We start from the raw sequence: 27,500 nt of genomic DNA, 5'->3' as shown, positions 1-27,500 counted from the left end.
CTGATCGGGCGTGTCGATGCGGTATAAAAGCTGCGATTTCGCAGGTTCGGAAAAGCAACGACACCTTCTCGACCAATCAGAATCCAGAATTCAACAGAAGCAGGAACAATAATTACTGAAGTAAGTGTGAAGTTTATTTTTAAGAAACATTCGAGTGGAAATTTCTCTCAGAGCGACAGGCCACCTGTAAGTGTGTGTGTGTGTGTGTGTGTGTGTGTGTGTGTGTGTGTGTAGCAGAAGGCCAGGCGCTGGTGTCTGACACTGATTTGTAAAAGGAGACAATGCGACTCATTGAGACTCGGAGCTCCACTGTCTGTTACACACACCTCGGCCGTCCCTCTCCAAAGCAGCCACGGCTCTTTAAACGGGACACCAGATTGCCCCGGGGCCGGCTGGGAGGGGCCGTGTGTGTGTGTGTGTGTGTGTGTGTGTGTGTGGTAATGGGATACTTGTTGCTTTGACAATGAGATTCCACCGTAAAAGGGGGCGAGACACAAGGTGGCACGTGAGCGACTTTTTTTACGAGCAAAAACAAAAGTCACACACACACACACACACACACACACACACACACACACACACACTCCTGTACGGCCAACAATAGTCTCACTCCCCGATCTGTCGCATTGTTCGCTCACATTACCCAAATCCCTTTCCATCTGTTGCTTTGTTGCGTTAAAGCTGTAAACTTTCTGTAAGGATAAATTATTTACGTCCTCGCTCCAGTCCTCGCTCCAGTCCTCGCTCCAGTCCTCGCTCCAGTCCTCGCTCATCACGACTGAGTTCATAAACGTCTACGGTTCTTTCACAATGCCTAGAACATTTAGAACGTTCTACGCCTCGCCCGCACAGCGCGACCTTCGACACAGACCTTGGAGATGCGCTGCCTCGTAAGAGAACTCTCAAAACAATTCTTCAGGGAACCTTTTAAAGCAACAGAGCGTTTCCCTGTCAGGAAGTAGAACCTTTTAGGAGGAAGAGAATCCTTCATCAAACCCATTACGCCTGATAAGGAGCACGTTCCTCAAGAAGAATCGTTCCTCGAGACGAAGTTCCTCAAGAAGAATTGTTCCTCGAGACGAAGTTCCTCAAGAAGAATCGTTCCTCGAGACGAAGTTCCTCAAGAAGAATCGTTCCTCGAGACGAAGTTCCTCAAGAAGAATCGTTCCTCAAGATGAAGTTCCTCAAGACGAATGGTTCCTCGAGACAAATCGTTCCTCGAGACGAAGTTCCTCAAGAAGAATCGTTCCTCGAGACGAAGTTCCTCAAGACGAATGGTTCCTCGAGACGAAGTTCCTCAAGAAGAATCGTTCCTCGAGACGAAGTTCCTCAAGACGAATGGTTCCTCGAGACGAAGTTCCTCAAGAAGAATCGTTCCTCGAGACGAAGTTCCTCAAGACGAATGGTTCCTCGAGACGAAGTTCCTCAAGAAGAATCGTTCCTCGAGACGAAGTTCGTCAAGACGAATGGTTCCTCGAGACGAATGGTTCCTCGAGACGAAGTTCCTCAAGACGAATGGTTCCTCAAGACGAAGTTCCTCAAGAAGAATCGTTCCTCGAGACAAAGTTCCTCAAGAAGAATGGTTCCTCAAGACGAATGGTTCCTCAAGAAGCACCACCTGGAGAGTGCTGTGTTTTATATGCGAGTTTTGTTTTCGTTTACACACTCGGATTAAAATTCAAGTATGTAGTAGATTCTTGGGTTCTCGAACGGTTCTTCCAGGAATCATTCGATAATTAAGAGTTCTTATCTTCAGAAAGTTTATTAATAAAAAGAAAGAAGAACACTTCTATAAGAAGAACACTTTTTTTTGGAAGTTAAGAACCCTTAATTATGATTTTTTTTGTGAGTGAGCTCGTATAGACTACACTCTTACTCCATTTAGAACCCTTAAGGGTTCTTTATCAGAAGTAGACCCCCTTTAAGGAACTGGAGAACCCTTAGTTGCTCAGTGAACTCTTTTAACAAGTGCACAGCACCTGATCTTAATCACCTGACAAGTTCGAAAAGTTTTTAAAAAGAAAATAATGAACCAAGGGTTCCTGCAAATCTGCACGAGCTGTTGCTATAGAAACGAGAACGATTAGGTGTTAGAACAAGCGCGTTAATATCACGACTCAGCACCTTCTGGACTGATCAGAATCCCAGGACACGTCTCTGAGGGGTTCTTCTTCTTCTCCTCCTAGAATCCGTGAGGATTGTCGGGGTCCCCTCCCCTAAAAGTATTGGCACCCCATTGCTGTTTCCTGTCCTCAGGTTCAATGTTCTCAAGCTCAATCAAACATCTACACATTTATCTGAGGGTTTTTTTTTTTGGGGGGGGGGTATAACCTAATATATAATCTCGCAAGTTTTTTTCGATCAGACCAGATCCATACGCTTGTTTCCAGATGAATACGAATTTCCCTGTGATGAAATATTCATGAGTAACGTGCAGCCATTTTGTTCTCCGTGTCAACAAACATTGTCTCATGTCATTATTCATTCCCATTGTCAGAGTTTGGTGATGACCTCCCTATTTTCTCCTGCTTTTCTTCTCTCAGTGTCAGTGACAAGCTGTTGCCTGGTCCCTCTGCGCCTCCCTCTCTCTCTCTCTCTCTCTCTCTCTCCTCTCTCTCTCCTCTCCCTCTCTCTCTCTCTCTGCTCTCTCTCTCTCTGCTCTCTCTCTCTCGCTCTCTCTCTCTCTCTTTCTCCTCTCCCTCTCTCTCTCTCTCTCTCTCTCTCTCTCTCTCTCTCTCTCTCTCTCTCTCGCTCTCTCCTCTCCACCTGTTGATGCCATTGTTATCCCGATGGCATTGTGCCTTCTCCCTCTTCGTGCACGCCTCTTTCTCTCCTCGCCGAGGGTATATAAAGAGAGAGCTTCATGCACACCTCACTTGACTTCACACACACACACACACTTCAGCAGAGATGTCCGTCTCTCTCTGGTGCGAGGAGGAATCGGTGAGATCTGGGACGTCGGTCCGAGCGTCCTTCGACCCCAACGCGTCCGGGCTCAGGGTCATCGAGAGGCTCCTGCACTCCGAGGAGAGATACGTCCCGTCTCCGCTCTACGTCTCCCTCGTTCAGAGAGAACCCAAACGCAGGGAGGAACTCGCCAAGTGGACGCTGGAGGTAGACATCTTAAACCAGACTTAATAATAATAATAATAATAATAATAATAATAATAATCTGAGTAGAGTTCAGTCAAAGCTTTCTATGTTTTCCAAGGTGGAAAAAACATCCTCAAGGTTAAATTCTTTCTTTAAATGGACCTGAAGGACTGGGAACACTCACGGGCTTAAATAAGGAATTTATTCATTTCTTTCTTTTTTTCATTAGAACAGCGGCGAGAAACCCACGCAGAACAGAGCAAGCGTTCAGAAGTGAAGACGCTGAAAGAAATCAAACATTACTGTAACACTATACAATAAACGCAACACTGAAGACTGGAACGAAGCGGAATTTTAAATCAAAGCGTCCCTGAGAATGATCCCGTAAACCCTTACAGAACCCCTGAAGAACCTTTTCAGTGTTTCCTCAGAGTGTTCTGAGCACCAGGATTAGAACCGAATCATAAGGCCAAATAAATGAATAAAACAAACAAACTGATCTTCATACGGAGCTGGGGTAGTTTTAGCCGGGCTTTCTAATAAATGTCCTCATTTCCTTTCTTTCTTTAATTGATTGAAAGAAAATAATATTTACAGGCAATATGCCATATTACAGCGCAAATGATAATATCAGGTAATGATATATTAAATACATAAAATGATTATTATTATTATATTGGCAGATAATTTACAAATGACAAAACAGACATTTAAAAAAACAATACTAATAATACAACTTCAGTGATATAAATATAAACATATAGAAAGTGCACACTCTTCAAAAAATTCCTAAAACTAAGATCTTTCAGCCGTTTTCATAATCCTGAGGGATTTAAAGTAAATTTCTTTAAAAAAAAAAATAATAATAATAATAAACCTCATCACTAACTGCTAATCATCATCACATGACATCTGCTGGGATGTAAATTGTGCACGTGATGATGGAATGCTGAGAGACAGACAGACGGACACTCGGATCAGGTCTTATCAGGAATTTTAAAACAGAACTGTGTAGAGAATGTTGATCTCTGCGCCAGTCTGGTGCCGTGACCTGTAATAAAACGTTTTGCTTCGGTTAATATTCAGTCAAATGCGTGACGTGTGGAACATTTGAAGGAGTTCACCCAAAGAAGCGGTTGAGCGCCATGTTAATTTATGCAAATTTATGCCAGTTGATGACAATCACGTACTGTGTTTGGTGTCTTGACCTCTGTTCATGTCCGTTCCCAGTAAAAAAAAGAAAAGAGGTGTGGCTTTAAAATATTCTGCTTTATTTAATGCCATTATATATAATATATAGTGAGTTTAAGAGTGGTGTAAAGTACATTTCATGGTAACTTTTATGTAAATGTATGCTAATTGCCCCCGCCCCCTCCCCCCTCCTGTGCAGGTGTGTTGTGATTGCGGCTGTGACGAGGCCGTGTTTCCTCTCGCCGTCTCTCTCCTGGACCGCTACTTGGCGTCCACTCTGTCTCTACCCGTCTCTCCGACCTGTCTCGCCGCCGCCTGTGTCCTCGTGGCGTCCAAACTGACGGAGAGCGAGACGGTCACGGCGCATGCGCTGTGCGCTTCCGCCGAGTACGAGTTCCTCTCGTCCGACCTGCGCGTGAGTCTCATGGAAATACAAATAATCACATTAAATCCATGAAATAAAATTGAGTAAAAATTTTAAAGAAGAAGAAGAAAAAAAAAACCCTCAAAATGTAGACACTCCCTCCACACGTCCTCTTTTATTTATTATTTTTATTTTATTATTTTTTTTTATTAACAAAATGAATTTTAAGCTAAAATCTAGAACCCTTAAATGTTTTCAGTTTAAATTCACTCGTGTTATTTTAATTTTATGTTTAATTTTAAATTACAATTGATTGAGTTGTTTGTTTGTTTGTTTGTTTGTTTGTTTGTTTGTTGGCAAAAAAAAAGTTACAGCTAAAATCTGGAATGCTTAAAGCTTCTACTCGAGTTGGTTTCATTTTATATTCCATTTCAGATGACTCTTTAAATTATTTGAGTTATTTTAATTTTGTTTAATTTTAAATGACAACTTTATTTATTTGTTTGTTTGTTTATGAATAAAATACAGCAAAATCTAGAACCCTTAAATTGTTCACATTTATTCATGTTATTTTAATTGTATGTTGAATCTTAAATGACTATTTACTTATGCATTTGTCAGTTTGTTTATTTGTTTACAAAAAGGTTCAATCTAAAATCTAGAACCCTTAAAGGTTTTCTGGTTAAATGTACTTATTTAAATTTTATGTTTAAAGACTTGCATGGAACCATTTTCGAAAGGGAACCATCTGTACATCCTACACAGAACTACATAGAACCTTTTGAGGGTTTTACATTTTCTAACAGAGTATAATGCCAGACCAAAGTATGTCCACTCTTTGGGGAAAAAATGTTCTTCAGGGGTTCTTTAACTATTTGTGGGTCCTTATCGTCCAACAGGGGGTTACTCTGAACCATTTCGAATAGGGGAACCCTGTTGTAGGGTTCTACAAAGACAACCAAAGAACCCTTTAACGTTTCGATTTTGTAACCACAAAGTTCCTCGTTCATCAAAGGATTCTTCGGATGTTTGATGGTTCTAGATTTTTTTTTTTATTATTATTTGGATCGTTTTCTGGAAGGCAAACTCTCTGTTGTTGGGTTCTGCATGGAACCCATATAGCGTGGCATAGAACATACAGCGTGTGTGTGTGAGAGAGAGAGAGAGAGAGAGAGAGAGAGAGAGAGAGAGAGAGAGAGACGCTCATGTCTTGTCTTGTGTTGGACAGGAAATGGAGCGCGTGGTGTTGGGAACGCTGCGCTGGGACGTGGCCGGCGTCACCCCTCAGGACTTCATCCCTCACTTCCTGTCATGTTTGGAGGAGCTGATGGGGGACAGCGAGGACTCCGCTGACTTCGTCTCCACGCTCAGACGCCACGGGGACACACTGTCCGCCATGTGCGTGTGCGACTCTCGCTTCCTGGGAACTCGTCCGTCCCTGGTGGCTGCCGCCGCCCTCAACTCCGCTCTCCGGGGTCTGGAGGCCAAGAGGAGGCGGGAGACAAGTCACGTGACCTGCACGCTGGCTACGCTGTGTCGCAGTGACCCGGTAGGTGGGCGGAGTTTACTCTGTGTGTGTGAAAGTGTATTTCACTAAAAGTACAGCTACTGCGTCAGAATCTTATTGTAAGGCAGGAGTTTGGAGGCAAAAAATCTACTGGAGTGAAATTAAAGGATGGAAAATTTTAAATCTTCAGATATCCGAGAATAAAAATCCAATATTCTGAACTGACGTCAAAAAAAAGAAAAAAAAAGAAAAGCTGAGCACAAGTTCATCCCGTCTGATCCTGCATGAGTCGCTAGTGCGCTAAGCCATCAGTCATTAGGAAAATGTTCTGCTAACTCAGACAAGCTTTGATCTAATGCTTCTCTAAAGCTTAATAACCTTTTGGGAATAAAGGCTAAGGCACATTAGCAACAAAACCAAAACTAATCTTGCGAGCTAATTTAACAAAGTAATTTGTAAAACTATTAGGTAGTTCCAATTTTTTTTTTCTTCAAATCTTTCATTTATCAAGCAACTTTTATACAACTTATCTAACTAGATAATTTAATTAAATAATTTATAAAGCATAACTAGCTAGCTAATTGAACAAGCTAATTTACAAAACCCAACTAGCTAGCAAAGTTAGCAAGCTAATTTACAAAACTTATCTAGCAAGATCATTGAGGGAATACTTTATAAAGCATAACAAGCTAGCTAATTTAACAAACTAACTTTATTACTTCATTATACAACTTTATTACTAGCTAGTTGTGATTTATTTTGCAAATCTCTTTAATTTAACAAGCAAATTTACTGAACGCACCTAGCTAGATCATTTAAGAAGCTAAATTAACAAAAGTAAAGTAAACTTGACATCCTTTTTTTTTTTTAAAAGTTTGAAGATGAATTTTAAAGGCAGATATTTCACTTTTACTACAAAGAAGAATCCTCGTGGTGTTTGAGATTTGTAACGAGTACTTTGAAGGTCAAAATGTAGTGTATGAATGGGTGTGTGAGTGTGTATGTGATTGTGCCCTGCGATTGGGCACCCTGTCCAGGGTGTACCCCGCCTTGTGCCCGATGCTCCCTGGGATAGGCTCCAGGTTCCCCGTGACCCTGAAAAGGATAAGCGGTATAGAAGATGGATGGATGGATGGATGGACTTTGAAGTAAATGTAAAGAATGAAAAATTAGGGTTTTTTTTTTCCTTTTGTAAATTTACTTCCATGAGTAAATGAATCATTCATGTTCAATAATGACTGAGTTTCATCCAAAATAGTACTGAAGTCCAGTTACTGGAGTGTTTTTGGTCTGGTCTGGTGTTCACACTGTAACGGAGTGTTGTTGCCGGCAGGCCGTGCTGCAGTGCTACAGCGAGCTGATCGAGGACGCTCTCAGGGAACGACTGAGGAACAGCCGAGAGCAGGAGGAGGACGAGAAGAACGGAAGGATGGAGGACGAGCGATCGAGCACACCGACTGACCTGAGAGAAATAGACTTTTAAAACGAAACAAAATCACAAGGCGCACATCCGCAGTCTTCCTCGTCAGCCATCCTCAGTAAAACTGATGTAAACTCCTAAATGCTGCCGGAAAATGTTTTTGTTTCTGTAATGATTTTATTTATTTAATTTAATAATTATTCTTATTTATGTCTTTATTAATTCGAGGTGAATTCACGTTTGTTGAATTTGTTTTGTACCGTGTGCAATTTCTCTCACATGAATATCTACCTAATCTTATAGGCTATGTACCATTAATTTATTCATTATTTTTATTCATTATTTATTGTGTGTGGTATTGTTTTAATTTATTCCGCATTTTTTGTTATGCTGTATGACAAAGTGTTTGATGAAATTAAAATATATTTTTTAAAAGTAATGAAAATATTTAATAAACATTCTACTGTTGTTCTTGGTTCTCTGAGTGAAGCGGTTTTGCATTTTAGCTTTAAGTTTAGATTTAAATTATTCCGCGTTAATTGTTGTTAAATATCAGTGAAGCCTAAACCTGTGTATTTTGTTTAATGAATTTTATTAAATTACAGATTTACGATTTTTCAAAGCCAGACGTTTCTATTAAACCAAAAGAACCCTCTACATAACTAGAGCCACGCATGGACCAATCAGATCCCGCCGTCTCATCCGGGCATTCCAGGTGTACGAACTTTACCCAGATACCCTACAATTTTGTTGAGAAATTTTATTATTATTTTTAAATAATTTTTTAAAAACATTTCCGAGACACACCAAAGCCGGTTCCACATGAGATATATTACTATTATCGAATTTAAAATCATTTTTAAAAATATAACCCCCACCGCAATGATTAGCGACATGCTAACGCTTGCGCTGCTAGGTCTCAATGGGGACGTGCAGATTTAGGATTATTCTAGAAAACAAACTTTAAACACAACCCTCTACAAAATATAGGGATGATTTCTGTAACACAGAGGTCATTTCAAAGCGTAAATCGCTACAACCAAGTTAAAATTTGCGTATAAGAAATAAAAACACAAGAAGTGATGCGTCGCGTGTGGATGACGCAATCATTCCTGGACCGTGACGACAGAAATCAAAATAAGTGTAGTGTGTGGGTGAGTGTGTTTATTTCTGGAGGACGAGAAGACGTTAAAACGTGTTAAACACACTTTAATGGTAAGTCAGAAGACGAGTTTAGTCGAAATTAACATTAGATAAACGGTGGTGGTGTTTTTTTTTTGTGGGGGACTAATTTGGGAAAGCGGATAACGTTACAGATGTTGCTGTTGCTGCTGCTGCTGTTGTTGTTGCTGCTGTTGTTGTTGCTGCTGTTGTTGTTGTTGTTGTTGTTGTTTGGGCCTGTATTAAATATTCATAAACGTCTGGCCTTTTAAATATCATGATCTGTTTTAATATTTTTGTCCTGACTGGTAGGTTTAAATCAATAAATCCTTGACGAGATCATAAAACTCAGAAGAGCTGGGAAGTGAATCGAGCTGGCATTTGAATCAGGTTCACCTGCAGTCCAGGTGAGTTCAGTACGAGCACGTGCTCTACGTGGCACTTTATTTGTTTATTTATTTTTACAGTAGATATTGTCACAGAGCAGGTTTAACGAAACGTCATACTTGGATTTAGATCTCTAATGAATAAAACAGTTGTTTATCTTGGTTTAATTTTTGTTTGTGTTTACATCAAAAAACCTGCTTTTTTTTTTTTTTTTTTTTTTTTTAAAAACAGGGGTGTGTAGAATTTATTTATTTATTTATTTATTTATTTATTTATTTAATCGGCTGTATATATCTAGACACACAGAGGTATAGATATATCCTCTTATGAAAAATAACATAGAAACATCATTACTAATTGATAAAGATTTTTTTTTTTTCTCGAAATCATCCAGTTTGAACCAGCGATAGTGATGAATGTTACAAATTCAAAATGGTAGATTCCAAAGACTGGAACCCTGGGTTCCGGGATGGACGCGGAACTGACCAAGAGGAATGAATGAATTTGATGGTTTGTTTTGTAGTGAACAGGAGTATGGTGGGCGTTCGTGTCTGGCTGCTGCTGCTGTCGTCGGTCTCTCTCAGGGTGTCGGCAGTGCCTATAGAGCGCGGTCCTCCCACGCAGGACGAGAAAGCCGAGGATAACGCGGTACGCACGCTTTTTAGAAATCAATCTGCAATCCGTGTAGCAAAGTGTGTTGATTTTACTGGAACTGACGCGGTGTTGGAGCAGAACGTGTACACGCTGCACGTACACACCACAGGACTGGGGAGGAGGTTCATTATTTCATTCTCATGTAATAGCTTTTTATCTGATGGAATATTTTCCGGAACTATATATATATTACACACACACACACACACGTACACACGTCTCTCTGTGGGTACTGTTCCCACATTCTAACTCTGTTCTTTATTGACGCTCTTGTGCGGCTCTCTCGACCGGAGAGGATAAGAGTACAATCAAAGCAGTAATAAGTGAATTATTATAAATGAATCTTTGAATTGAATTTTTGATTCCTATGAAGGATTGTATGTGTGTGTGTGTGTGTGTGTGTGTGTGTTGTAGGACACAGGGCTATATTATGATCGTTATCTGAGGGAGGTGATCGAGGTCCTGGAGACGGATCCTCACTTCAGAGAGAAACTGCAGAGCGCAAACACCGAGGATATTAAAGTAACACACAGTCTTTCTCTTTGTCTCTCTGTCTGTCTGTCTGTCTCTCTCTCTCTCTCTCTCTCTCTCTCTCTCTCTCTCTGTCTCTCTGTCTGTATGTCTCTCTCTCTCTCTGTCTGTCTCTTTCTTTTGTCTCTCTCTGTCTTTTTCTCTCTCATTGTCTCTTGCTCGGTCTGTCTCTCTCTTTTCAGTCTCTCTTTGTGTGTCTCTCTCTCTCTCTGTCTGTCTCTCTCTATTTTCTGTCTCTGTCTGTCTCTATCTCTTTCTGTCTTTGTGTGTCTCTCTCCCTTTGTATCTGTCTCTATTATAGTATATTGTGTTGTTTTGCTTCTCTTGTTTTTGTTTGTTTGTTTTTTGTCCCATTTTCTGCTGAATCACTAAGCTCCGCCTACTCTGATTTTGAGCTCATTTGCATCATTTGAAACCAACTTTTCTGAACCGGTCGTAACACTTTGGGCATATCTTCACAAAACCGATGTCTAAATACTAAATGCTCTGGCGAGTGTGAACCATAACATCTGGAGGTTTTGTGAACAGCATGGCCGCCATGCGTTACGTCACCGTAACAGCCGGAAGTCATGACTGGGCGGAGTAACTGCGTCTCAGGGACCGTCTGTGTGATGAGGCGGATATTTGGCGTTCTGAATCTTTGCGCTAATTCGTAATTGAATTTTTAATGATAAATAAAAACAAAAGAAAAAAACATGGCCTCCATCAGCCAATCAGCATTCAGCAGACGTTTAAGGAAACTTCTGTTCATGTTTCTGGTCTTATTTATGGAGAACTGGTTACTGTGCTGTTTGTGACAAGTTCTTGGATATTTGTGTGTGTGTGTGTGTGTGTGTGTGTGTGTGTGTGTGTGCGCGCGTGTGTGTGTGTGTGCGCATCGTGACAGAATGGACGCCTCAGTAAGGAGCTGGATCTGGTGGGTCACCATGTCCGAACTCGGCTAGACGAGCTGAAGAGGCAGGAAGTGTCTCGCCTCAGGATGCTGCTCAAGGCCAAACTGGACAGCACCAACATGCAGAGTAAGAGCTGTGTGTGTGTGTGTGTGTGTGTGTGTGTGTGTGTGTGTGTGTGTGTGTGTGTGTGTGTGTGTGATATAAATATTTTGTTTAAATACCATGGTGCGTTTGTTCCGGTTTCTCTTGCAGGTGTTCAGATGGATCACGTGTCTTTACTGAAGCAGTTCGAGCACCTGGACCCTCACAATCAGAACACGTTCGAAGCCAGAGACCTGGAGCTGCTCATCGCCACGGTGAGCTCCGGCACTCCTGCCTCCAGATCAGGAAAGGGACTAGTTAGTGAATAGTTAAGAGTTAATGAGTTCTGGCTGCGAGGGGTTCGAGAGGGGCGAGCGGTTCGAGAGGTGCGAGGGGTTCGAGAGGGGCGAGGGGTTCGAGAGGGGCGAGGGGTTCGAGAGGTGCGAGCGGTTCGAGAGGGGCGAGCGGTTCGAGAGGTGCGAGCGGTTCGAGAGGGGCGAGCGGTTCGAGAGGGGCGAGGGGTTCGAGAGGTGCGAGCGGTTCGAGAGGTGCGAGCGGTTCGAGAGGGGCGAGCGGTTCGAGAGGTTTACTGCTCAGAACGATGAATCCAGAGTCGAACATCTTCAGATCTGAACTAAAGCGTCTGTGTTTCCGTGGGGAAATAAATTTCTCCGTATTCAGACTGGAGCTACGCAGCTGCTGAGCCTCAGTCCTGCTGTGTTTACCTGCAATCCTGACTGCTACACTGGATATAAGTCTACACACCCCTGTTACCATGGCAACGCTGGGCCTCTTCTGACTCGAGCTGCTGTGTCTTTACTCCAAATCTCACAGCGGCCAGAATTCCCTCCATCTCTGTCTGCTCTCTCTCTCCTTCTGTCTCTCCTTCTGTCTCTCCTTCTGTCTCTCCTCTAGCATCACTCTTTCTGTATAACCTTTTCTTTTTTCTCCTCTATCTTTCAGTCACACTCTACCAGTCTGTACCTCTGTCAATCACTGTCTCTGTATCTCTCTCCTCCTTTAGTCTTTTTACCTTTTCTTTCTTTCTTTCAGACTTTCATCCGTCACTATTTCTATAACACCTTTTTTTTCTTTCTTTTTTCTTTCATCTTTCAGTCACACTCTATCCATCTGTAACTTATAAATCACATTATCCATCCATCCATCCATCCAAATTGAACCATCCATCCATCCATCCAAATTGAACCATCCATCCATCCAAATTGAACCATCCATCCATCCATCCAAATTTATCCATCCATCCAAATTTTTAACCATACCAGATGGGCTGGTTTGAATATTTCAGAAACTGCTGATTTCCTTCGATTTTCACACATTTCCTGATGACTATATGTTTCTTTTATATGGTACTTGGCATGTCTAGAACTCTCTCTCTCTCTCTCTCTGGTGTAAGTCAGTCCAGCACTTCAGAACTGTGACTTCCTGTTTTAAAAGGAAATGCGTCAACACAGAAGCCCTTTCATAACAGCTTGAAGTCTGTCCTGGGAGTCTTTCCTCGTGTGTCGATGTTTCTGGCAGCTTTAAAAATAAAACGAGCACACGTGTGAGGGAACGATAGATAGGTTGTTAAGAGAGAAATGTAAAAAATTGTGGGCTCTGGAATTCACGAGTGTGTGTGTGTGTGTGTGTGTGTGTGTGTGTGTGTGTGTGTGTGTGTTCGTGTTCGAGACAGGCCACTAAAGACCTGGAGAATTATGATGCGGAGCGTCACGAGGAGTTCAAGCGTTACGAGATGCTGAAGGAGCACGAGAGGAGGGAGTACCTGAAGAGTCTGGACCAGGAGAAGAGGGAGAGGGAGGAGAAGAGGATGGAGGAGATGAAGGAGAAACACCGCCAGCATCCCAAAGTCAACGCTCCGGTCAGTGCGGAGGAGAATTGTGTACCGCACGTGTTAATGTCTCCATCACCACAACTCTTTTCCCTCATTGCCTTTTCACACTGCAGAGTTTCAAGACTGGTGTGAATTTAACTCGTTTATAAATGAGCTCTCGGATGGGACTAGAAGGTTGTGTGTCACTAGCGCTCGACTGATGTGGGTTCTCCAGTGGGCAGTGCCGATATTTAGAGTCGCGAGGCCCAGGCTGATGTGATGCCATTCGTTTACCTGCATGTCATAGAACAATATAGTGACCAACGAAAGTACCATTTATAATCCCACAATCCTCCTCAGGGATCAATAGAGTACATCCCATCCATCCATCCATCCATTTATCCATCCATCCAAATTTAACCACCCACCCATCCATCCATCCAAATTTAACCATCCATCCATCCATCCATTCATTTATCCATCCATCCTTTTATCCATCCAAATTTAACCACCCACCCACCCATGCATCCAAATTTAACCATCCATCCATCCATCCAAATTTAACCACCCACCCATCTATCCATCAAAATTTAACCATCCATCCAAATTTAACCATCCATCCATCCATCCACCCATTTATCCATCCATCCAAATTTAACCACCCACCCATCCATCCATCCACCCATTTATCCATCCATCCAAATTTAACCACCCACCCATCCATCCATCCAAATTTAACCATCCATCCATCCATCCATCCACCCATTTATCCATCCATCCAAATTTAACCACCCACCCATCCATCCATCCAAATTTAACCATCCATCCATCCATCCACCCATTTATCCATCCATCCAAATTTAACCATCCATCCATCCATCCATCCATTCATTTATCCATCCATCCTTTTATCCATCCATCCAAATTTAACCATCCATCCATCCATCCATTCATTTATCCATCCATCCTTTTATCCATCCAAATTTAACCACCCACCCACCCATCCATCCAAATTTAACCATCCATCCATCCATCCATCCAAATTTAACCATCCATAGACCCAAATAAATTTAACCGTCCATCCATCCATTCAACCAAATCTAACCATCCACCCATCCATCCATATTTAACCGTCCATCCAACCAAATAAATTTAACCATCCATACATCCATTTATCCATCCATCCTTTTATCCATCCATCCAAATTTAACCACCTACCTATCCATCCATCCAAACATCCATATTTAACCATCCATCCATCCATCCAAATTTAACCATCCATCTATCCATCCATCCATCCATCCAAATTTAACCATCCATCCATCCATCCTTTTATCCATCCATCCATCCATCCATCCATCCAAAAAAAAAAAAAAAAAACCCGTGGATCAGAATATCGGAGAAAACTTTTCGGATCCTATAACAAACAGCAAAGATTGGGAATTGGATTTGGAAAAGAAATGTAGTTTTGGAACTGGACATGTTTCCATATAACGAGATTGCCTGGTTTATCTTTTGTTAGGATTGATTTTATTATATTTCTACTTGATTGTTTGATATATTTATACTTTTGGTGATTTATTTATTTATTTTTTTGCGTGTAATTTGATTTTGTCTTCGCTTCGAATCATGTTTACTCACTGAATGACTGATGAAGTAATTACGCAGAGGCTTATAATCTTATAAATGTGGCTAATTTAACTAATGTAGCTTAAATGAATAAACTGTTTGAGAGCGAGGAAATCAGTCTCACCGTTCTCTCTCCCGGAACTCCAGTGCCAGCTCCGTCTCTGAGGAGTTTCGGAACGTTTGGCAGACAAAAGGGGGCGCCGATGCTGAATATTTGATAATTGAAATGCTTGATATCGGCCGCGTCGCTAAACGATCAGAAACGATTGCGATAAAGAGTTGAACGGGAGGTCATGATAACGAGAGTTTCCTCTGTGTAGGGGAGCGTGGACCAGCTGAGAGAGGTGTGGGAGGAGACGGACGGGCTGGACCCACAGGAGTTCAACCCCAAGACCTTCTTCAAACTACACGGTAAATGATCATCGCTGTAAGTTAGGGTGCGCAAACTTTTGAGCTCGGCCCGCGTGACCCGTTCAGACTCGTAGCAGCGTTCTAACTAAACCGAAGCCGTACGTGAGACTGGAACAACATTCTGGATTCTGATTGGTCAGAAGGCGTTGGTTCATTTTATTCAACATATTTAACATGGAAGGAGTCTCCAGTGTGAGCGCTTTGTAACAGTCAGAGGTGAAGTGTGAATGTCTTTCCCCTTCAGACACTAATGGAGACGGCGTGCTGGACGAGCAGGAGCTGGAAGCGCTCTTCACAAAGGAGGTACAAGAAAGACAGCTTAATTATTATTATTATTATTATTATTATTATTATTATTATTATTATTATTATTATTTTGAAAGTTGATGGTTTTTATTGTGATGAGTTTATTTACCTTTTCCTGTTACCGTGTGATATTTATTTTTTCTGGCGTCAGCTGGAGAAGGTGTACGACCCGAAGAACGAGGAGGACGACATGATGGAGATGGAGGAGGAGAGGCTGAGGATGAGGGAGCACGTCATGAAGAATGTCAGACACGTCTTTCTCCTCTTTTTTTCATTTTGCATTAATGAGAGCTCTGTTGTGTGTGTGTGTGTGTGTGTGTGTGTGTGTGTGTGTGTGTGTGTGTGACCAAAACGTCATATCACAATATTGTTATAGATCACCACATGGTTTTATATGCTGTTCTCAACAGAATTCATGTATCTGCTACTACACTGTCTCTATCTATCTGTCTGCTTGCATACCTGTCTGTCTGCCTGTCTGCTTGCATACCTACTAGGAATGTCACGACGCCAAAAATCTAGTAGTCGGTACCGATACCAAAAAAAGTACTCGATACTCCATACCAAAGTCAATACCACAGTGTGGTTTAAAAATAGACCTACCTGTCTGTCCGTCTGCCTACCTGTCTGTCCGTCTGCTTGCATACCTGTCTTTCTATTTATTTATACATTCCTCTGTCTGCTTGCATACTTGCCTACCTATCTGTTTCTCTCTCTCTCGCTCACTCCCTGTTTATTTATTTATACGTTTGTCTCTTTCTATCTCTCTGTTTTTATCTATCTAATTCTGTCTATCCATTTATTTATTTATAACTATCTATCCATCTGATTCTGCCCTTCTATCTCTCTCCATGCTGTTGCTTTATTAAACTGATTATTAAACTATAATATATTATAATTCAGAAACTCTGTTAGAATTATAATTTCTAACAATACTGTTATTTATTATTGAATAAATTAGATTTTCTTGGTGATTAAATATATATGTATATATTTATATATGTTTGTTGATATTTCCCTCACTACAGGTGGACCTGAATCACGACCGGTTGGTCAGCCTGGACGAGTTCCTCAAATCCACGGAGAAGAAAGAGTTCAGCAGCCCGAAGGAGTGGGAGGTACGAGACCAGCCCTCCCCATGTTACTGAGTTCTTAGCACAGATCCATGGGGTGGTCACGTGACCTACTAATAGTTACGTGTTGCCACGCCCTCTAAGCACTTCGGCGTGCGTTAAAATGAGGTGCGTGTAGTACGCTCGGGCGTTTTAGCGGGACGCGCACGTGGCGAAGACACGCCCATCTCTGGGGTTTATACACGGGTCACTTATACCATGATGATTTACATGAACACTTATTTTTAAACAATTTTAAAAATATAGACACTGGATGACAATAAGCCGGTGTACACGGAGGAGGAGCTTCAGCGCTTTGAGGCGGAGCTTTGGGATAAACAGGTGGAGCTCAGCAGGAGGGCGGAGACTCTGAGACAAGAACAGGAGATTCTGAAAGAGAGAGGCAAAGCTCTGGAGGCCCAAAAGAAAGAATACCAGCAGGTGAGGGGTGCATCAGCATGTGCTTGCGGTTGCCATGGTAACTGTGGCTGTCCTGCTGTCACTCGGGTTGTTACTCACCATGTTTTGCGTATGAAAGGCGGTGGTGGAGATGTCGAGACAGAAAGCCCAGCAGGCGGCGCGCCAACTGCCTCCTTCAGGCCCTGATGGAGAACTGCGGTTTCAGCCGGACGCTCGGAACCTGGCTCAAGAACATCACCAAGGTGAGAACTGAGGGCTCACTCTTAATCTGACACCTAGTGCCCTAGATAGGGGGCTAAACCTGTTAGCTCTATAAGTCCGCTTCGCGTTCCTCACACGTAACGTTCATCAACTGCACCGACGCGAATAAACATGAAAGCAAATGCAAGCTACGTAGCGTAACGGCTAGACGGTTCGCATTAGCCTAATTCGTTAGCTACTACAGCAGTAAATTAGCATTTTATTGGTGGGCGTGGTCAGACGAGCAAACGTTAATTATCAAGTCAGTGACAGTTTTAATGTTCAACATTATGAGAGAAGTAGGCGTCGCCTTTACGTGTGTGTGTGTGTGTGTGTGTGTGTGTGTGTGTGTGTGTCTTTTCCAGTTGGAAAGATGCCTGTCGACCCAAACAGAGACGTCCAGAACGGCCTGCCTGCTGAGCCACCACAGAACCTTCAACACACACCATAACTCACCTCACGTAACACACACACACACACACACACACACACACACACACACACTCTGCTGCTAAGCACTCTCCTCATTGTCACCTCAAATTACAGCCAACTTTTAACGTACGGTTCGCTTCTTGGTTTTTAATCTCGCTTTGATCAAAGGAAAACTCCTCCCTGAACCATTTGCATATTAATTAGCATAATTAACACGAGATCTTTAACCTCCGATGTTTAAAATTCGAATGGATCCCCGCATTACCCGCCATGCCGTCCGGCCGCCTGCTCGCCGCGGTGCAGTGGGGTTCATCCCTGTCTTCATCTCTACCGTAAGAGAGTGATGCGGCGGTGCTTTAGTGCCAACACCAACCAACCAATAAGCACAAGAATCATCGAAAATGACTAAATATAAACGTATAGAATGCGTTCGAGGGTGGAGTTAAACTTGAGTAGTGTGCAGCTCCTGCAGTTTGGTAAAAAAGCCGTTTTTCTTTCAAATGCATTCGATTGGCTGAGCTGTGTGTATTGTGTTTCATTTAGCATTGCAGCTAATGTAAGACTTATATTGCTAACAAGCTAACAGGATAATGCCGTTCATGGCGGCTCAGCCATCTTGGACACTCGTAATTACTTTATGCTGCAATCGACTTACCTCATAGTAGCATGAGCGGGCGGCCATGTTGTTTTGACGTCACTGGCCATGGGGGTGTTTGCGTTTGGTTTTTCTTTATTCGGAGGTCTGAAACGATGAGTTACGACCTTTATTCGAACGCAGTGTGATTTTTTGTTGTTGTTGTTGTTGTTGTTGTTTGACTCCGCCCCTAAATCGGTAGGCCACACCCCCAAAATGTGGATTGTATAATAAGTGACGTGGACGAGGATCAAAACTCCAGTGTAAACACGAACGCCGCTATTGTACGAACGGATTAAACGATGGAAAGAGATGAAACGTGTTTAGCGTAACGACGTGATTTAGGTTTATTACGGTATTTATGGATTTTGCGTGACTCGGACTTCTAATTTCAACTTCTTGCACGTTTTTGCTTTGAAATTTTGTGTCATGTTCAGTTATTTGATTTGTGAATATTCATGCCAGCTTTTATTACTATCTCACACACACACACACACACACCGTGAGCAGACAGAACGGGATTTCTGTGGATTCTGTTGATTTTATTTTAATCATAATAAAGCTGTTGTCAGACTCTACACTGAAATGTTGATGTGATTTTAATCTGCGGTCGCCACGTTCCAGCTTCCAACCCTGTCTTCTCGATCCGGTTCACCCTGAAACCCCACCCACTTGTCAATCAACCCCCCCCCCCCACCACCACCACCACCACCACCACCACCTGACAAACAAACAAGAACTCCGCGTGGTGTGTAAACAAAGCCTTAACAACGCATTCCAGTTTGGCCAGTTCCCCCAGTAACCAGTTCTTCATAAATAAGACCGTAAACATATTGATTTATATTGAAGCTAGAGATAGATTATAATACATGCAGCATGCACAGTACGGAATACAGTATGGTGGAGTTTTTTCTCTTCATTTCTAATTTTCGTGATTTTTTTGAGAGAAGACTAGTGTTTTAAGAAGAATTTTCTCCCTGATGAATACTCTGTTTGTGTCCCAAGCATTCTCTGGTCCGTCCTCTCCCTTATCGTTCTCTTTTAGATATCATTTGATTACTAACATTACATAACAACATATTTTTTTCCCATCAGTCCTTGAATAGACATGGTGAGGGGGTGGAGTAGTAAGTGTAATCACAACTCTGTCAATCACTTTCATTTTCTTCAAATCTACAAATGAGACTCGCAGTAACGTGGATCATCAGGAAGAGGGCGCTCTGCACTCACTCTCTTTCTCTTGCTCTCTCTCGCTCTCTCTCTCTCTCTCTCTCGGTCCAGACTCTTCGGGTTCTCCCTCCTCTCGTGCTCCTTCAGTATCTCGTAACGCTCGAACTCCTCGTGACGCTCCGCATCGTAATTCACTGATGAATTCTCGTAGTTAGTGGCCCGTCTCGAAAATGCACACACACCATGATTTCACTGACTGCTCGACACCTATTGCCCAAACTGGAAATGTTTTAATAAGCGGTGCGACGCGAGTTCGATCCCTGACGATGCCACAGCCGTCCGAGTCCGCGAAAGCAAAACCGACTGGGATGAACTGGACCGGCGTCTGCACCCCAGACCTCCTCGTCAGCTGAACGAGCACAAATCCTAGCAGCCACGCTCCACAATCGAGTGCAAAGTCTTCCCAGAAGAATGGAGCTTCTTATAACAGCAAAGAATCTGGAATTGGGTCTTCTACAAGGACGTACGGGTGTGACGGTCAGGGGTGCACATACTTTTGGCCATACCGTGTAGCTACACAAAGCCATCTGAAATACTGTACAGAGCGAGTTCAGTAACTGCTCAGAAACGACTGTATAGAGTAAATGATCATCGCTGTGAAGTTAGATTAGGGTGTGCAAACTTTTTCACATATATAAGTGTACATCATTTAATCCACTCGAGGTGGGGAGGTTCGTCTTGATCGATCTTGTGGTTCGGGTGAACGTCTCCGAGAGACTTCTTTAACAGGACCGCTAAAAATAAACAGGTGACAATCACATCATAAATATTATAATATAAACATCTTTCATGTGGGCGGAGTTTAGCTTTAATAACGTGTATAACATTCAGATTGCTCCGTGTGTGTGTGTGTGTGTGTGTCTCACATTCTTCATTTAATTCCACATGCCATCTTCAAATTCTTTCCCCTATTTTCTCAACCCTGTTGACCCCCAAAGCCCCGCCCACCTGTCACCTGTCAATCAAACCCCTCCCCCTAACCCCAGTGAGATTTCACAGGAAGCTTTACAGCTTTAGATTTCACTCACAGTTACACCACATGGTGAAGTTAAAGGTGGGAACAATGATAAAATAAATGGAGTTTAAAAGATTAAAAACGGTACAACTAATTTAAAAAATGAAATAAATAAAAGTTTGGTAAATAACTATATAGAACGCCGCCCACTTTTGGATGTTCATCGGTTTATCTGCTTAGAGTTTCATTCATTTATTTATTTATTTTCTTATGATTTTCATCCTTACGTCCTTTTGTACCGAGCAGCAAAAAAATGATGCATGTGTGGAAAATAAATTAAAATCTTAATAATAAATTAAAAATAAAATTGAGACAAAAAGCGCACTCGCGAATTTAAAAATACAAAAACGAATCACGTTAACTCCAAACGTCAGGATCCTTTCTGACTCGACTTACAGCATTATAATATATATATATATAATACATATCACTGTATTTTTCTGTTTATTGCGTAACTAAAAGGTAACTTGTTCTTGCGTAAAGATGTCTGATGGTCGGTTTCTATACAAAATGTAAACACAGCACAGGTTTATCTAAAAAATAGTCTTTGTTATATATAGGTGTGCAACAACCATTGGTACCATTTAATCGGTACTTTGTGTGACGTCGCTTTGGCAAGAGAACAGCTCTATAACGCTGATGAGGTTGGAGAATACATGGCGAGGGATCTGAGAGCGTTCCTCCATACAGAACTTCTCCAGATCCTTCACATTTCGAGGTCCACGCTGTTAGCAACAAGCTAACGTAGCATCATAAGCAAGAAATTCAGGACGTTGATATAAAAAGTAAAACGCTGCGAGTCTGTGAGCCGAGTCGGATTAAAACCCGGCTGTGTGGGTTTTTTTAATAACGTTGATGATGAATCGTCAGGTTTGGACTCTACTCCCTTGCTACGTGTGCTAGAAGTACGTGACTCATGGTGTGATTATTGCGGTGTGTTGGTGATGTGTGGGACTGCACCTCGTCTCACACGTCCTCTTCTGTTCTTGGACACGCACACAGTCGTTATTCCCTCCCTTTCCTTCTCCGACTCTCTCTCTGTACATGCGTACTCGTGCGGAAAATGAGCAGTTAGGAAGTTTAGCATTTTAGCTCGGGGTTTTGTCGATGCTAATTCAACTTTCCTAAATGAACCTAGCAGTGCTAAGCAGAGGAATCTGCCTTGCTTGCTAATGTGTCTAGTTCTGATGTGATAGCAAGCTAGCTAATCACCAACCGTACACAACGCAGAAGGTTAAAGATAATTATGCTAACTTATAATTCAGTGTCGCTAACATTAGCACCTTGCCTTCATTTTGGATCGTTGCTAATATTATGAAGGAACTGCAGTCATTGTTATCCTAGCACAATTAGCTTTAGCCTCGGTGTAACCAGCTCACTATCCCTCTCCATCTTTTCTACCGATCCCTCTATCCCTCCGTCCGTCTGTCATCCCGTTCTTCCTTAATAACCTTCCATGCACTGTTTACCTCTCTGTTCATCTTCTGTTTTTATCTTTCTATCCTTCCAACCATCCGTCCGTCAATCATTGACTTGCTTGCTCTTCCTTCCTCCCATCCTCTATCTGCTCACGATCCATCCATCCGTCCATCCGTCCATACTATTGCAACAGCTTGCTTACCATCCATCCATCCATCCACGCATCTATCCAGACTACTCCAAGAGTTTGCTCACAATCCATCCATCTGTCCATCCATCCAAACTACTCCAACAGCTTGCTCATCATCCATCCATCCAGCTATCCATCTATCCATCCATCCAGCCTGCTTATCCTTGCTACATTCATCTTCCTGCCTCATCCTCCATTCATCCGTCCAACTTCTTCTGCCAACCCCCTCACTAGGGGTGTGCTCAATATCTGTCCTTCATTTCTGTCAGCCTACCCCATGCCATCCATCCATCCATCCATCCATCCATCCATCCATCCATCCATCCATCCATAGCAACCTCCTCTGTTCATCTGCCCATCTGTTCTTCTACCTTCTCGACCAGTGTGCACACCATATACCCTCGACTTTTCCTCAGTTTCTCAATCCATCTGTTGTTCTTACCATCCATCCATCCATCCATCCAATCTCCTCTACCAGCCTGCTCGCTATCCCTCTATTAATCCGTCAGTCCATTCCTACCTTTCTCTACCAGTCTGCTAATCTCCATCCTTCTATCATTCTCTATCAGCTTGCCCTCTACCCCTCTATTCATCCATCCTTGACCTCCATAAGACTCACCAATCTATCCATCTACCAATCCACTCACGATCCCTCGGTCCATCCATTCTTCCATACATGCTTCTGTCCATCTTCCATCCTTATATCTTTCTCTCCGCCTACAATCCATCCATCCATTCCTGTTACTCTTCTCTATCAGTCTGCTCAATGTCCATCCATCCATCCATCCATCCATCACTCTACCCTTCACCACCAGTCTGCCTACTATATGCCCTCCTATCCTTCTTTTTACTCTTCTTCCCTCCACCATCCTCCTTTTCCATCCTGCTCACCCTCTCGCTCTCTCTCCACCATCCTTCTTTTCCATCCTGCTTCATTCTCCCTCGCTCCACATCATCTCAGCCAGTCTGATTTTCTCTCTCCTCGTCTATCTCTCCGTCCTGTTTTCAGTCTCTCACACTGGAACAACATTAAGGTATAAATATGAATATTCATGAGGTAACTATATAAAGATGGTGTTGGTCATACGACATCACGCTGATTATTCAGTGAGAGAGTCAGCTCTGGCTGTATGTGGGACACGTCGCAGTAACGTGGATCATCAGGAAGAGGGCGCTCTCCACTCAGTCTCTTTCTCTTGCTCTCTCTCTTGCTCTCTCTCTCTCTCACACACACACACAGCACAATCCGAGCTGCATACAGCAGCAGCATCACAGCTTCCATCCACATTCTCATGCTAATTATTTAGTCTTCGTCTTGATGCTGATTGGTCCTCACCAGCTTGAACTAAAACATCTTCTGATCCAGGGTGTAAAATAAAAGTATCATTCCAGCCATGGGGATGATTTTAGGTCATCTATGATTTCGGACTGTGAGGCCATTCCTCTGTGCGTTCTCCACAGCGCTGCTGAATTCTGGATTCTGATTGGTCCGGTGTTGATTCCCAGGTTCATACATCAATGTGCTCGTTCTGATACGTTATCGTTATCGTTGTTATAGTAACAGATCGCTCGTGGAAACACGTACGGCGGACAAACACTTTACACGGCAGGAAGTGCGAAATACTTCGAGACTCTGGCCAAGGGAAAGAATGTGAGGTCAATGCTGCAAAAAAAAAACCATTTACATTCACACAGCGCAAAGTCATAGATAACATCAGTGAGCGATCGCTAATAACGCTAGCAGTGACGGTATCCAGGTCATCCTGACTGCCGCAAACTGATGATGAGGTAAAGTGTATTAGTCATGTCCATAAATCACATCATATACAGTCATTATATACACTTAGGTGCAAAATGTATTCTGCACAACACCCCCCCCCCCCCCCCCCCCCCACACACACACACACCCCGCCCCCCCATCTCGCATGATGCAGAATATTTACTTTTATTATATATACAGAGCCTCTGAAAAGGTCTAAAAATGTGATTATTTTTCCCGTACTCACCACTTCCTTTCTTTTTTCCGTTCAAGATATTTGTTAGTACGTATGTATGTTTGGGTTTTTTTTTGTTTTGTTTTTTTGTTTTTTTGTTTTTTTTCTAAATGATCCCTTCAGGAGCTTCGTAATTTTATGACGTATTTATTAAAAAATAAAATTCTACATTTCAAAATAAAACGTGTGTGAGTCCTGCAGAAAGACAACATAACAAAAAAATAGATAGAAGTAAGAAATAATTATTTACTTGTTTATGAATCATTTTGGGCGCACGGTGGCTTAGTGGCTAGCACGTTCGCCTCACAGGGTCGGGGGTTCGATTCCCACCGTGGTCCTGTGTGTGTGTGTGTGTGGAGTTTGCATGTTCTCCCCGTGCTGCGGGGGTTTCCTCCGGGTACTCCGGTTTCCTCTCCCAGTCCAAACACATGCATGGTAGGCTGATTGGCGTGTCCAAAGTGTGCGTAGTGTATGAATGGGTGTGTGAGTGTGTATGTGATTGTGCCCTGCGATGGACTGGCACCCTGTCCAGGGTGTACCCCGCCTTGTGCCCCATGCTCCCTGGGATAGACTCCAGGTTCCCCGTGACCCTGAAACGGATGAGTGGTATAGAAGATGGATGGATGGATGAATCATTTTATTTGATCTGTTTTTTGTTATTGTTGTTGTTTGTTTTTTTGGTAATGTGTTATTTTTATCTTATCTGCCAAATTTTCAAAATGGAGTCCTTTGTTCTATACTCTCCTTTTTGTTTTATATAATGTAAAAATCTGTAAATATTTTAGCTTTTATTTAAAAACAAAAAGATGAATAATCAAATGAAGCGATAATTTATGATCAAATTATTATGATAAGGTAAGACGAGCAAGCAGAAGCCCTGAGATTAAAAATACATGCTTCTGTATGTTAACCCGTGAGCCGGGTAACACTCGCTGGCCGTGACCCCTGACCTCTGTCCTTTCCCTGACCCGTATAAAAGAGTAAACCGTTGTGGCGCGTGGACGTTCTCTCAGAGGGCTTCCCCCATCATCTGCTGCTTCAGCTGCTGCGCTCTCCCCGGAGCCGGACGCCGGTGATGCCCAAAGCTCCAGACAAACACGCCGGCTGTGCTGCCTCTGTTGCCATGGCAACCGGAGGCAGGCGCTGATGGGTGAACGGTGAGCAAATTCTTGTTAGGGTTTATGGATGTGTGTGGTGTGTGTGTGTGTGTGTGTGTGTGTGTGTGTGTGTGTGTGTGGTTATATTATTACTACTTTTTCACAATTTTACTGGTGTGACGTCGTCCAGTGTTTCAGAGCGATATCGCCACGACCGATGCTTGGTATCGTATCGTATCGTATCGTATCGTATCGGCGTGTCCTTATTCAACACACGCAGGTTGAGGGCAGAAAAAACGTGTGTGTGTGTGTGTGTGTGTGTGTGTGTGTGTGTGTGAAAGCAACCTGAATTTCCCAGAACAGCATGAGACTCATCAGCAGAACTGCTGGTAAACACCAGGAGAGGGGAAAAAAAGGGAAATGAACAAGAGCTACAGTGCAGCTTCTCCGTATCCTTTTGTGGAATAAAAGTGTAACAACTGACACCTTTACATCAACTGAAAGAAATATGATAAAGATGAAAATGGCCTCTTCAAAGCCTCTTCTGCTAATTATTGACAAGCCACAAGAGTGGAAAGACGACGGAGGTAAGCGAGACGATCTCTGTGGCTTTAAATCCTTCCCTTGTGCACTAGGGATGACATCATCCTCGAAAAAACCCATTACGTCATCCCTTCAGGGAGCCTCCTCCCCTACCCCACCCTGCTCCCTCTCACCCCCTTCCTTCTCCTCCTCCTCTTCCTCCTCCACCTCCTCCATCCCCCCCTCCCCCTGACACCTGATTGGCTCGCATCAGTGTGAAGACCCTCCTTGTCTTGGCTCTGATTGGCCGAGAGAATCCGCTGGTGTCTTTGTGTTATTGGGATGCTCGAACACACACACACACACACACACATACATACACACACTTAATGCTCACAGCACCATTATCCTCATGCACAATACACTGAGTGGTGTGTGTGAAAATAAATAAATAATAAATAAAAAAGTGAAAAAAAGAAGAAATGTTCCACAATATAAGTGAATCTCAGGGTCTGAGTCCATCTAAATAATTGTCTTTGCAGAGAGAGAGAGAGAGAGAGAGAGAGAGAGAGAGAGAGAGAGAGAGAGAGAGAGAGAGAGAGAGAGAGAGAGAGAGAGAGAGAGAGAGAGAGAGAATGTATGGAGTTGCAATACCATTGAGAGTCGCCAGAGGGAGACATGAACCAGGTTGCCAAAGCGTGAATTTTTACTCCTGATTAAGAAACCCGTTTAAAGCAGGATTTTGCTGAGTTCAACTTAACTTGGAAGTAGGAAAGTGTAACTCGGAATTACGTCATTGTCGTGGGAATAAAACGCCTTGATGCTCTTTTGCTAGCAACAAGCTATCCTGCTAACTTTGATGAGTGATGTATATTTTCCCTCAAAGCCGTGAATTAAACCACACAAAAAACAACCCAGGAATATGCCTTGATCTAAAGCAAATACTAGTTTATACTGACTTTCTGAGCAGGATTTCCGATTTGTTTTTGTTTGTGGTTTTTTTCCTAGTGAAATGTCGGAATCGGGTTTGGGTTACGATTGTTTAGTCAAACGTAGCGTTAGAAACTTTACAGGGAAGAAAAACTAACAGGGAAATGAACTAAAATATCGATTGAACTGAACAAAATCGGAAACACAAACAAACTGGTCAATAACGTTTTGCTTGTATTTTCTCATTTGTAAGTCGCTTTGGATAAAAGCGTCTGCTAAATGAATAAACGTAAATGTAAATGACGTCATTTTTCTGTTGAAGTGTGATTTCAAGAAGTGACTCCTAATACCCGATCCCCGTCTAAGAAAAACCAAAGGAAACGCCCCCACGACTCTGAATTCCTACACAGGAACTCGGGATGGTCTCCTCAACCCCGAGTTCAGCAAGTGACGTCAAGTCAACATGGCCGCTCTGCTCATAGCAGCAGCACTTCTTACCTTTAAATGAGTTCTAGTGTACATCAGTGGTCACCAACCTTTTTAAGCCCAAGATCCCTGACCTTGACCTTGATGAAAGGAAACATCTACCTGCTGAAGAATTGATAGAAAAAGACAGCCCAACTTGAGGCCTTTTGAAGACCCAAACGTCCCCAAAAGCCACAATCTCTATGTCAACTCCACTTGACAAAGCAAATACTTGCTGGAATTTGGCTGCAACCTGTTCTATATCAATGGGAATGAATGGGTTTGAGACAAATGCAGCAATACTGCCAGGCTCTGGGTTACTGATCAGAAGGTCGGGGGTT

General features: G+C 42.7%; 2 protein-coding genes across 2 annotated transcripts; both read left to right on the top strand.

Moving 5' to 3' along the window:
* Nucleotides 1–2,760: 2,760 nt before the first annotated feature.
* Nucleotides 2,761–8,050, top strand: ccndx (cyclin Dx). Its single transcript, XM_017496263.3, has 4 exons — nucleotides 2,761–3,114; nucleotides 4,484–4,699; nucleotides 5,877–6,197; nucleotides 7,489–8,050. Exons 1-4 carry the CDS (start codon nucleotides 2,911–2,913, stop codon nucleotides 7,636–7,638), a joined length of 891 nt encoding a protein of 296 aa, XP_017351752.1. The 5' UTR covers nucleotides 2,761–2,910; the 3' UTR covers nucleotides 7,639–8,050.
* Nucleotides 8,051–8,745: 695 nt separating this feature from the next.
* On the top strand, nucleotides 8,746–18,875 carry nucb1 (nucleobindin 1). The gene is made up of 14 exons (XM_053678006.1): nucleotides 8,746–8,790; nucleotides 9,049–9,143; nucleotides 9,647–9,771; nucleotides 10,192–10,299; nucleotides 11,195–11,327; nucleotides 11,454–11,557; nucleotides 12,976–13,161; nucleotides 15,063–15,153; nucleotides 15,398–15,456; nucleotides 15,611–15,703; nucleotides 16,488–16,577; nucleotides 16,839–17,012; nucleotides 17,110–17,233; nucleotides 17,597–18,875. Exons 3-14 carry the CDS (start codon nucleotides 9,658–9,660, stop codon nucleotides 17,680–17,682), a joined length of 1,362 nt encoding a protein of 453 aa, XP_053533981.1. The 5' UTR covers nucleotides 8,746–8,790; nucleotides 9,049–9,143; nucleotides 9,647–9,657; the 3' UTR covers nucleotides 17,683–18,875.
* Nucleotides 18,876–27,500: the final 8,625 nt, after the last annotated feature.

This window comes from Ictalurus punctatus, chromosome 2 (genome assembly GCF_001660625.3).
Source record: "Ictalurus punctatus breed USDA103 chromosome 2, Coco_2.0, whole genome shotgun sequence".
In the NCBI taxonomy this organism is placed as follows: Eukaryota; Metazoa; Chordata; class Actinopteri; order Siluriformes; family Ictaluridae; genus Ictalurus; species Ictalurus punctatus.
The sequence above is the reverse complement of the archived record's forward strand: the minus strand, read 5'-3'. Positions and strand labels throughout refer to the sequence as shown.